This window comes from Ctenopharyngodon idella, chromosome 11, assembly GCF_019924925.1.
Source record: "Ctenopharyngodon idella isolate HZGC_01 chromosome 11, HZGC01, whole genome shotgun sequence".
Taxonomy (NCBI): domain Eukaryota; kingdom Metazoa; phylum Chordata; class Actinopteri; order Cypriniformes; family Xenocyprididae; genus Ctenopharyngodon; species Ctenopharyngodon idella.
This window is the reverse complement of record NC_067230.1, coordinates 26,810,205-26,822,289: the sequence shown is the minus strand read 5'-3', so window position 1 is coordinate 26,822,289 and position 12,085 is coordinate 26,810,205. Positions and strand designations below refer to the sequence as shown.

The following is a 12,085-nucleotide window of genomic DNA, read 5'->3' as shown; positions in this document are numbered from 1 at the left end:
TAACAGATAATTGGAAAGTGGATTATCTTTTTGTATTATGCATGTATATAAATGCACTAAAATATGCAAACATATTAGGTGAAACACGCAATAAGCAGCACAATCATGAGCTTCGTCTTTTTGAATTATGTCTGTACTTCCTGCTTACCTTCAAAGACTAAAACTATGAGTTTTGTATCATTTACTCTTCCATTTATGTAAAAGACACAGATCACCATCCTGTTCATTTTATTGCCATTGTATAAAAATCAACATTTATTTAACATTAATGTGTTAATATTTGTAAAGTCACAGAGTTCAAAAGGTGCTGCAGAACAGAATGACTCCATCAGCCTCCATAGATGCGTCTGACACTGTCTGTCTCTCTGTCGTCTCAACTACATGATCAACACAACACAACTTCCTTCCTGTCTAAATGTATCAGACTGTTCATTTGCCAAAGTCATGCTGTGGTTGAACGTTTGTCTGAAAAGGACCTACAAGTTATTCTGTGTAAGAAGATTTCACAGATCACTGCACTGATTCAGTAACAGCATCACACAACTGTTGTTTCTGACTTCATGGATGATACTGACCTACAGTGAGTCCCACTGTTACCACAGGATTATGATTAACCATATTCAACTATTTCCTATATTTAGTATATTTGATCTTTCAGTGTTGTATTATACAGCTTATTGAATGGGTCTTTAAAAATAGTATCCATCCAGAAGTGTCCTATAGATGTAATACACAGATACAGTCGTATCATTCAGCTTTTTTCATGTTTTTTTTTTTTTTTTTCGTATAAAGTGAATTTTTCTTGTATTGATCAAACTTTCATAATATTTTAATGATCTACATAAATCATACTGGCTTAAAAATTCTACAGGTGTTTCTGATTAAAACTGAAAAAAAGAAGAGAAAAAAAAAAGACCACAGTAAAAAGTCCTCACCTCTGATGGTGTATGTTTCACTGCGCGGTGATCTGATCTCAGGTTCAGTGTTGAGTGAATAATCACAGCTCAGCTGTCTGTTCACTATTCGTGTCAAGAGTTCACCAGGAGCTACATAAAACATACAAACACGTTCTCCAGACTGTCTCTTTTGAGAGTAGCTTCTGTACAGAAGATCATCCTCAGTGTAGAGATGACAGATGAAATCAGCTCTGACTGAATGTGGTATTTCACATGATATGATGGGCTGGACATCATCACTATTATAACTGATGAAGGGTTTCTGAAGTGAACCTGTTTAAGTCAGATAATCCATAATTAATAATAATAATAAACATAGCAGCAACAATTTCCAAACCAGAAGCACAGAAGTAAAATATTTCACCTAGAACTGTCACATGGCAGCAGGAGAATCAGACTGATTATTAATGTCTTGCTTGTTTGTTGTGTAGAAGCATTTAATGTTGATTGATATATTTGATTTGCATGTTTTAGTTTAACCTTTAAACTAAACCTTTAGCTTAACCTACACAATGAATAGTAAAATGTAGGCCATGTAGGATTTGCATATTTCATTTATGAAAAAAAAAACGTTTTATTTATTTATTATTTTCCATAACTGCACTATAGAAGCTTGTTTCCGCCACAGAATAAAAAAATTAACTTTTTATCTCACAATTGTGACTTTCTTTAATTGCAAGTTTACATCTCGCAAATCTGACTTAATAACTCACAATTGCGGGTTTATCTCTCACAGTTCTAAAAAAAAAAGAATCAGAATAGTGAAATATAAAGTTGCAATTACTTTTTAAACTTTTTATTCCATGTCAGAAACAAGCTTCAATACTGCACTTTCTCAACTGCCAATATCAAGTAACACTCAGAATTATGTTCATATGAACATGCAGCTGTAAATAAATACTACACTTTATATTCCAAATAAGGTGTTTACATGATCAAGTCCAATTAATACATGCATTCTTTTTTCTAGTGGCACAAATATTGGTTTAATCTGGTAATTGCAATCAGTTTAATGAATTTTCATGAGGAAGTAAAACTAATATGCCTTAAACAGAGAGGTTAGGTTTGTGTGTTTGCTCAGTTCTACTATTGATCACACAAGCTGAAATATTTTTGACAATTAAACTTTTTTCACAAAAAATGTGAACATACTGTATTTTATCTGCATTAAACAGCAGAGATCACTTACTGTAAGACTGAACCTCTATAAGAAGCTGAAAAGCAATGAAGATGAACAACTCCATTACAGCGAGTGAGAAAAGAGACAGAACGAGTCTCAAACAATGTGTGAATTAGGAAGTAACACATTAGACCACAGGAAACATTTAATACTTTGTGCAGACAGTTCTATGAAGATGAACGTACATCATGTGACCACATGGACAGCACATCTGGGGCAAATGTAACATTTTTTTATAAGATCACAGACTTGTAAAGGCAAAAGGTAGTTTTGTAAAAGTAACGTTTAAATGTGCCAAAAATAACTTAATAGACTTTAAGAAAGACTAGATCATAATATCAAAATTAATAATGTGGAATAAATTATTCACATATGTTTACTCTTTACTCTTATGTTTACTCTGATCCATAAAATATAGTAAGGGAAGTTACTGTTAAACAATTAACAGGTTTTTACAGTAGCATTTTACAGCTTTTACAGTTAAAATCACAATCATTTTTTTACAGTAAATACAAACGAAAGTAAGGAACTATATACTAATTTTGCTAAATTGTTTATAACATGCTGCAGTTAAAATGCAACTTTATTGTTAGCACTAGTTAATTTAATAAAATTAAAAAAATATATATAGAAATTAGATTTAATATGTTTGATGCTTTAAGTCTGTCAGTGAATCTGCATTACTGAACTCTTGCTTTCAGCTATAACATACACAGATTAGGCATAACATTATGACCACTGACAGGTGAAGTGAATAACACTGATTATCTCTTCATCACGGCACCTGTTAGCGGGTGGGATATATTAGGCAGCAAGTGAACATTTTGTCCTCAAAGTTTAAGTGTTAGAAGCAGGAAAAATGTGCAACATGTACCACCTATCTAAGCATTGTTGCAGACCATGTACACTCTTTCATGGAAACGGTATTCCCTGGTGGCTGTGGCCTCTTTCAGCAGGATAATTCGCTCTACCACAAAGCAAAAATGGTTCAGGAATGGTTTGAGGAGCACAACAACAAGTTTGAGGTGTTGACCTTGCAGCTTACAGGACTTAAAGGATCTGCTGCTATCATCTTGGTGCCAGATACCACAGCACACCTTAGGGGTCTAGTGGAGTCCATGCCTCGACAGGTCAGGGCTGTTTTGGCAGCAAAAGGGGGACCAACACAATATTAGGAAGGTGGTCATAATGTTATGCCTGATTGGTGCATTTTACCAATATAAAATCTATTTTCTCCCAAAATCAAAATGTGGAAAAAAAAACTCCAAGCTGCCTTGGCCTGCTGATCAGTACATGAATTCAATAAACATACTATCATTCTTTCTGTACAGAGATGTTGTTTCCACCTGGCAGGAGCTGTAGTTCACCTCTGTAAGAACATCATCAGAACCTGCACCTACACTACTTTATTGCCCAGTTAGGGCATTCATGCGCTAGTAGCGCCCTCTTGTGGAAATGTACAGAATAGTCTCACTCAATATGGTTTAGCAATGCTCTATTAATGTTACTTTATACTGTTTAATATTCAAATGTATGTTTATGTTTGTGAAACACCTGTATGTATATATTAATAAGTTCATCCTTTTTGTTCAATCGTTACAGAACCACACATTAAACCCATCTCAATCAGTTCTGATTGTGCTGTTTCGCACCCATCCACCCAATATTAACATACATCAACGAACCCCCTCCGTTTCAATTAGCTTATTTTTAGCTCATACATGGGTTAAAGTTTCCAGATCAACAAATCCTGTAGGAAAAAAAAAATTGTAAACACTTGTTTACACAATACGTCCTTTGAATGAATACATTTAGTTTTTATTTATGTATACAATATTACCTACATTCAATCTCATTTAACAAACATTTTAGAAACATTTAAAAGTTTTAATCCACGTGTCAGCAGCTGTTTGCTGTTAAATGGTCTCTTCATGTCACGTTTCCCCCAAAATTCTGAAACTACTGTTTATACACCACACAGTGTTTCTGTGACTGCCAAAACATGTGAATATGACAAGTGGCGTTCACTGCAAATGACGTCCAGCTCCACCTCTCTGGATGTAATATGGGTGGACCTTGACCTAGTTAGGGTTATGGGTATAGGGTCATCCAGAGAGGGGAAGTTGGGCATCAAACTCCACCCATTGGCTCCAGCTGTAACATTCTAACATCGCATCGTTTCAGAAAGCACAAGTTTGGCACCGCAATGTGGGGTTAACACTGCAAATACTGTGCTAGCCCTACAGAGCAGGGTTTCATAAGCCCGGGTAAAGAGCGGTGCTAACCTCACTTCTAAAATTCAACTGTGAAACATTTCTTAACCCAGAGTGGGTTTAGAAAGGGTTTTAGAAAGATGATAACCTGGGGTTAAGCACAGTGTTAAAAATGTCCTTAAATGCACCAGATTGGACATGCCCTCCAAAAGGAACCAAGGTCCACCACTCATAGTCTCACAAAATCCTGTAGGAAACACTGTACTACATTAACACCACCAAACTCCTCCAAAACACACTTCTTCAGCCAGAATCCATTATAAAACGCTCAGCAGACATGAATTTTCTTTAGAAATATATTGAAATTATATTTGTGCAAAAACATTTTTTCATTCATCATTACATTTTTTAGTTCAGCTTATTGAATCCCAAGCACTTCTTACAAGGCAGTATTGAGCTAGAGAAAGTCTTCTGAGTGGTCACAGATGTCACAATGCACTACACAGCAAACACTATATGATGAAAATAAAAACCTATTTGTAAGCAAGTAAAGATATTTTGTTTATAATGAATGTACATTATGAAACAAGACTTGAGGCTCATCAGTGCATCTTCACCAAACTGTAGACTTGATCTGCTGCGTTTGAGTGAACTGGTTTGTCAGGGATCGTGCAGTACAGGTGGTAAACATTCTGGAGGGGGAAAAAAATAAAGACAGACAAGATAAATGTGTTTGTATCTTGTTCATGATGGATGTCTCATTTGGTTATGTGGGTTTGGGGTGTGACTGTTCATATATTACCTCATTTTCCCCTGTATTTCCCTCTTTCTGTTGAGTATTGACCAAATCTTCTGTAAAGCAGAAGCGTCATATTACTTTAACGAACATGTTTTGACCATGAATGAACAAGCTCTCTGTCAAAAAGCTTTAATGTATTTTAAGCAATGACATTTGGCACAGCAGAATCATCTCTTCTCAGACTGATTTCAGACTGACTATTTGTCCCACTTCCTCCATATGAGCTCATTGTGATTGGGTGGGTCAAGCTTCTCAATGCTTTTATGTGAGCAAAACCGAGGAAGTTTTGAAACCACAACATGTTTTCATAGTAAAGTGAAAGTGATGTGACGTATAGCCAAGTATGGTGTCCCATACTCAGAAATTGTGCTCTGCACTTCACCCATCCAAGTGCACACACACACACACACCCGGAGCAGTGGGCAGTCATTTGCTGCGGCACCGGGCAGTGATTGGGGGTTAGGTGCCTTACTCAAGAGCGCTGTTCATTCACTCCCTCCACTTACATTTCCTGCCGGCACTGAGACTCAAACCCACAACCTTCAGGTTACAAGTCCGACTCTCTAATCATTAGACCACAACTAAAGAACAAGAAAGATTTGATTCATCATGATATAACCACTCTAATGAAAAAAACGTACCTGAGGGCTGGTAAATTGAATTTTCAGCCATAATGAAAGAGGAAGTCGCTGTGGGATCTGGTGTGTTGTCCTGATGGGAATCTGGGTGTTCGAGGCCTTTGGAAGAACAGCATGATGAAGAGGGTCAAACAGAGTCAATAGAAAACCATCCAAAACAACTGGACCAATGTGAAATGGCTTCAAGATTGAAACTTGTCATTTTAGAAGCTCTACAGCCTCTCATCACTGCTTCTTTCATTGTACAGTGTAAACATTATGTAAAATAGCTCATTTCGGCAAGAACTGTTCCTCTAAGAGAAGATGTGGCTAATAATGCTGATCTGCTGAAGATTTGAAAGAGGAAATGGCACCAGTTTCTGAGAAGCTGTGGTCACTATATGGTGTTTTTAACTCAGCAGGTTTATTTATCTTTCTTGGTGACACTAAGCTTCACGTTATCTGAGATCATTTACAGAGAATGATGTTCTCTTACCCACAGATATGGGCTGAGATGTGGCCGGTACAGAAGTGATCACAGAATATGTCTCTGCAGGTCCAGAACTCTAAAACATAAAGAATAATTAAGGTCATGTCCATTTCAGCCATCTTACTCATTATTAAATATTTGTGATTTTAAAGATTAATTACAAAGATACTCACCATACCAATTTCTTGACTGGGCACATCTGATCTTATTGATCTAATTTTATTTCTAAGAATCAAATATTGATCTTTATAGCATCTTTTCATGCATGCATATATCAGATAAGGTGATAAACATTTGCACATACAGCTCATAGACTACAATCAGGGTTATTATAGTTAACTAGAACTAAAATGAAAACCATAAAAAACAAAAATAAAACTTACAGTTTTCTTCTTTTTTTACCTAGAAAACAATGAGCTACTGTATTATGTTCAGTTTTTACTCCAGCATTTTGGTCAACTCTCTGTTGTTTTAATGATAAATTCACATGATCATTTCTATATTGAACAGTATGGAGTGAACAATTATAAACTTTACTTACTTGCAAACCGACACAGACAGATGAATCCAGTCAAAATGACACCAACACCAGTGGAAACCAGCACCATAAACCATGTTTCTGTCAAAACAAAACCAACACTTTAATACATGTTTATGTGCATTATGATGATTAATATGAGTGCTTTAGATACATCAGTCCACCTGACAATTGATGTGATTGTAGATTTGTTTTATGTTTGTTGTGTGCATGGAAAGAAGTAAATGTTCTACAGAGATCTGAAAGAGAATGCAATAGTCAAATCATTTCAAATATGGAAGAAAATGATTTAGAAATAAACCTCTGTGTAGTGGTGTGAGTGGATGATCTTCAGGATCAGCTGTTGAAGTGTGAACACTAGAAACCGCTGAAACAGAAACAGAAAGAACTCAAATGATATCATACATGATGGATATAAACAGTGTTTCAGTGTTTGAAGTCACTGTAAGAAGAATTTGGTAACACTTTAATTTTAAGGTGATATAGTTACACGTTACTACATGTACTTATTAATAATAGTAAATTATGCATAATTACAAGTAACTTACCCTAAACCAAACACTAACCCTAACTCTATAGTAAGTACATGTAGTTAATTAATATTACTCAGTTCTTATCTGTATAATGTATACGTCACCTTAAAATAAAATGTAACCAACAATTTTCCTTATATGGGGTTGATGTTTATAAAATTTACCAGTTCTGGTGGATGTCGGGGTTTCAGTGGTGGAAGTGACAGCCGTTGTTGCTGAAATTGAAATGGTAAAATAATGAGCTATATGACTTACAATAAACACTATAAAAGAATATTTTTATTGTCAGGTAAACTAAACTTTACTCACATGTTTCTGTGTTTGTTTGTGAAGGTTTATGAGTGGATTTTTCTGTTGAAACTGCAGTGAGAACATCTTAAGTTGTTTTCAAAACAAAAAATTGTCTTTACAAAGACTGGCATAAATCTTAACATTGCACTGAATATTGTAGTAATAACCATGATAACAGATAATTTGAAAGATCCAAGATGAACGTTTTGTATTATGTATGTATGTGTGTGTAAAAAATACACTAAAATAGGCAAACATACTGAGTGAGACACACAATGCTCATCCGGTATGACTTCACATTTTCAGCAGACATAATTTTGCTATTTGCTTGGCAATGTGGCATCTAAATGATATACTTACCTGGCAGAGTAGAGGTTGCCATTGAAACTGCAAAAAAAAAAAAAAAAAAAAAAAACGGTACCACAGCATATAGTTATAGTATTAAAATAGAATGTTTGAAAAAAATATACACATAATTCATAAGCATTTGTTAACCATGTTCTGAAATTTGACCTAACTAAAAGGTGTTACTTACCAGTTTTACTGTATGTTGTGGTTTCAGAAGTGGACTTTACAGTTAATGCTGTTGAAAACACATACTGAATTTTGCTGTGATGTAAAGTATAGTAAATGTTCAACAAATCATGAGCGTAATAAAGTTTTTTTCATTTACAAATTACTCACGGATTTTCAGGGTTGTTGTAGTAGTTTGTGCAGTGGTGGTTGTAGTAGTAGTACGTGCTGTGGTGGTGGTTGCTGAACCTGCAAAGACAAATTACCAGCATTATAGTTAGTGGAATTATTTGCAAGCTTTAAAGCAAAGTTTGTGTGCTGAAGATACAGGTCCTTCAAATATAAAAAAAAAATACCTAGTGGTGACTTTTCCTAAAGTTGCAAAACTCTGTTTTAACTTTAATTCTGTTAGACCTTTTGAAATGTGACAAACATCAGCATTAGCAATTGATTTGATGATTTCTGTGATATTTTGTGGCATTAGTTGGTTCAACACAATACAAACATCTGTATGATAATATTAATGCTTCAAAGGTTGGTTGACACTCATGTAAGCTGTCAATCACTCACTGAGCAAGTGCTCTTTATTTTCATCCTGTTCATTTTATTGCCATTGTTTAAAAATCATAATTAATCAATTCAGAATCATGAATTGATTAATTACGATCATAATTATAGCATATTTCTGAAAGATATTTCAGCATTCAACATTTATTTATTTAACATTAACAGGTATTCATTTGTGTAGTCTGAGAGTTCAAAAGGTGCTGCAGAAAAGAATGACCCAATAAGCTTCTAAAGATTTGTCAGACATATTCTGGCTCTCTGACATCTCAACTTTGATCACATGATCAGCTCGTGACTCTTCCTTACTGCCTAAATGTATCAGGTTATTCACTTGCCAAAGTCACACTATGGTTAAGCGATTGTCTGTCATCACAGACCACTATCTACTGATTCACACTGTCCACAACTGATATAGAATCAGCTTCAATATGTTGTTTCTGACTTCATAGTCTGACACAGACCCAAAGTGAATGATTCTCAACACCACAGGGATTATGATCAACCATACTCAACTCTTTCCTATATTATATTTGTCCTTTCTGTGTTGCATTATACAGCTGATTGAAGGGTCTTTATAAATATCCATCCAGAAGTGCCCTATAGATGTAACATCACTAACACTGATGGTGGGTTTCTCAAGTGAATCTGTTTGAAGTGAAATGATCCATAGTTACTAAACACATTGCAATAACAGTTTCTAATGCAGAAGAACAGCAGTGAAATATCTCACCTTTAACCTTCACTGTGACAGCAGGAGAATGAGATGATGGTTTATTAATCCCGTGCTCGGTTGTTTTGTAGTAGCAGTTAATGTTGATTGATACAGATGATTTTACAGCTGCCCATTTGAGCACTTCAGCACCAGTGAGACTGAGCTCACATGACCAATTAGATTTGATATTCTTCTCATCTCTGTTTATGTAGAAATAACACAGATCCACTGTAACACCTGCTGGGTGCTTACAGATCATCTTCACTGAGCTGGACTCACTTATGACATCTGGAGATACTTTTAAAGCAGGATATTCTGAAACAACCCAAAACAGATCAATTAATCATTACTCATCATCATCATCATCATTACTAATCATCATCTCTTATTGACCATGTTTACATGAACATGCATCATTTTTCAACTACTACGGTCCATGTTTTGGTTTAACCTTTAAACAAATTAATGATTTCACAGACATGGCTTAAAGGGGGACTCAGTAGTATTTCAAATACACTGTTTGGAAGTTAGTCGGGCAGACACCAACAACAAACGTCTAACCAATCAGCATTAGGGGGCGTATGACGGTCGAGGAGAGAGAACGAGCGAGAGGGAGATTTGAAAGTAAGAGGGAAAAAAAAACTGCAGAACGAAAAATGGAACACAATACAAAACAGCTCAAAAGAATATCACTGGAATGAAGGTTTATGACTGGGCAAAATGCTTTAGGACCCGCGTTTATATTAGAAAAGCTTTCCAGAGCTGGAGAGAGCTAAGTGTGAAGGCCTGAAAACAGATGCGGAGGCTGCTTTGATCCCGCTACTCATGTGAGTAAAACTGGGTTTTGATGGTCTGGAGCTGCTGTGCTGTTTGAGACTAACAACGAACACTTTGTATTTACTCTTGTGTACTGTACGTTTATTTTCTGTGCTTCTACTGTTTATTCATCAACTGTGTTTTATTTTTCGTGAAGCATTTTGTTGCACGTCAGCTGTGATAAACAGACAACCACTCTCGTACTGCGTGTGTAACAGTTGCCAGATAGTGAGAGTTTTGCTGTTAAACCATTGCACACTGACGATCACTAGCGAATGTGGTGTTTAGTGTCATTGATAGTGCATTCGCCTCGGCTGCCAGCAGAAGATGGGCTGGGGTTCAAGACCGACTCGGAGCAGGGTGGTTAGGATTGTAAAATGAGTTTTGGAGGCGGAGCAATGAAGAGAGGGATGGGTTTGTTTGGATTGATTTCAAATATCAACAATGTCCAACAGCGTTGTTCAAAATCTGCTTAGAGCACCTTTAAGTTAGTCCAAGACTAAAATACATGTTTGAGCTGTTTAAACTGAAATCACTTGCACTGATATATCTTAAAATATGTCAGTACCACTGTTTTGTCTCAAGATTCACACCAGTAATGTTTTTTTTTTTGTTTTTTTTTCTATGGAACTATATAAAAGATATTTAAATGTACTAATTTAACTAAAGCCTACTCCTGACTTAATCTAAACCCTTCCTGTGAAACCTGGCCTTAAACTTAACATCTTTAAAACAGAAGCAAACTACACAATGAATAGTAAATTGTAAAATTTATGGGAACAATTATCTTTTTTTCTTCTTTTTCTAAAATTAATATTTTCAAATAGCTGCACTTTTCTCAGTTTCTGGTAACGCCCAGAATTACTTTCATATGAACATGTGCAGATGTAAACACTGCAGTGGATTTTCCAAATAAGCCATTTACATGAACATGTCCAATTAATATAGACAGGCTATTCTTATTTCTAGTTACCCAAATATTATCTTAATCGGGTAATTGCATTCATTTTATACATTTTAATTACATTGCAGAGGTTGTAGGTTCATGTTTGCTCTACTGAAACATAAACATACTGATCACACATGCTGAAATATTTTAGAAAATTAAATTTTTTTTGACTACAAATGTGAACATACAGTATTTTATCAACATTAAACAGCAGAGATCACTTACTGTAAGACTGAACCTCCATAAGAAGCTGAAAAGCAATGAAGATGAACAACTCCATTACAGCGAGAGAGAAAAGGTTCTAGACTCACACAATAGGTGAATTAGGAAGTAACACATTAGACAACAGGAAACATTTAATACTTTGAGCAGTCAGTTCTATGAAGATGAACGTACATCATGAGACCACATGGACAGCAGATCTGGGTCAAATGTAACATTTTTTGTAGACTCACAGACTCAGAAAGACGAAAGGAAGTTTCGTAAAAGTAACATTTAAATGTGCCAAAAATAACTGAAACATTAATAGCCTTTAAGAAAGATTAGATTATAATATCAAAATAATACATTATTCTCTCAGTGGTCATTTTATTAGGTACATGTTTACTCTTTGAAAGCAGCAGACTGTCACATTCTGTCTGTTTTACTTTCGTTTTCATGGACTTTTAGCTTGTTTCTCTTAGTAACCTGTTTCCTGTGTTCTTTTTTCCCGCCGGTTCTTAGTTGCCATGGATATTCACTTAATTAGCACACCTATCTGTATTTGAGTTCATCACCATGTGTATTTAAGCCCTTCAGTTTCCTCAGTTCATTGTCTGGCATTGTTTGTGAATTGCACGCTGTTTTGTTTGTGTTATCATATTGGACTGCCTGAGTTTCGCTTTGGTTAATAAACAATGTTATTTTGATTT

The 12,085-nt window shown here is 35.4% G+C and overlaps 1 protein-coding gene across 1 annotated transcript; it reads right to left on the bottom strand.

Annotated features, from left to right (window-relative positions):
* Positions 1-3,929: 3,929 nt before the first annotated feature.
* On the bottom strand, positions 3,930-12,072 carry LOC127522380 (uncharacterized). Its single transcript, XM_051912249.1, has 15 exons — positions 11,400-12,072; positions 9,428-9,724; positions 8,302-8,379; positions 8,153-8,200; positions 7,978-8,004; positions 7,636-7,701; positions 7,491-7,541; positions 7,095-7,160; positions 6,797-6,874; positions 6,639-6,657; positions 6,429-6,480; positions 6,262-6,331; positions 5,790-5,885; positions 5,152-5,201; positions 3,930-5,041 (listed from the first exon to the last, which is right to left on the bottom strand). Exons 1-15 carry the CDS (start codon positions 11,452-11,454, stop codon positions 4,952-4,954), a joined length of 1,143 nt encoding a protein of 380 aa, XP_051768209.1. The 5' UTR covers positions 11,455-12,072; the 3' UTR covers positions 3,930-4,951.
* Between the last annotated feature and the right edge of the window lie 13 nt (positions 12,073-12,085).

Excerpts from the sequence above, each read along its gene's own strand:
- LOC127522380 (XM_051912249.1), bottom strand. The coding sequence starts at position 11,454 with ATGGAGTTGTTCATCTTCATTGCTTTTCAGCTTCTTATGGAGGTTCAG. Across the intron at positions 8,380-9,427 it reads TGTCACAGTGAAGGTTAAAG|GTTCAGCAACCACCACCACA; the intron begins GTGAGATATTTC and ends TTGTCTTTGCAG. Across the intron at positions 8,201-8,301 it reads TACAACAACCCTGAAAATCC|CATTAACTGTAAAGTCCACT; the intron begins GTGAGTAATTTG and ends TGTTTTCAACAG.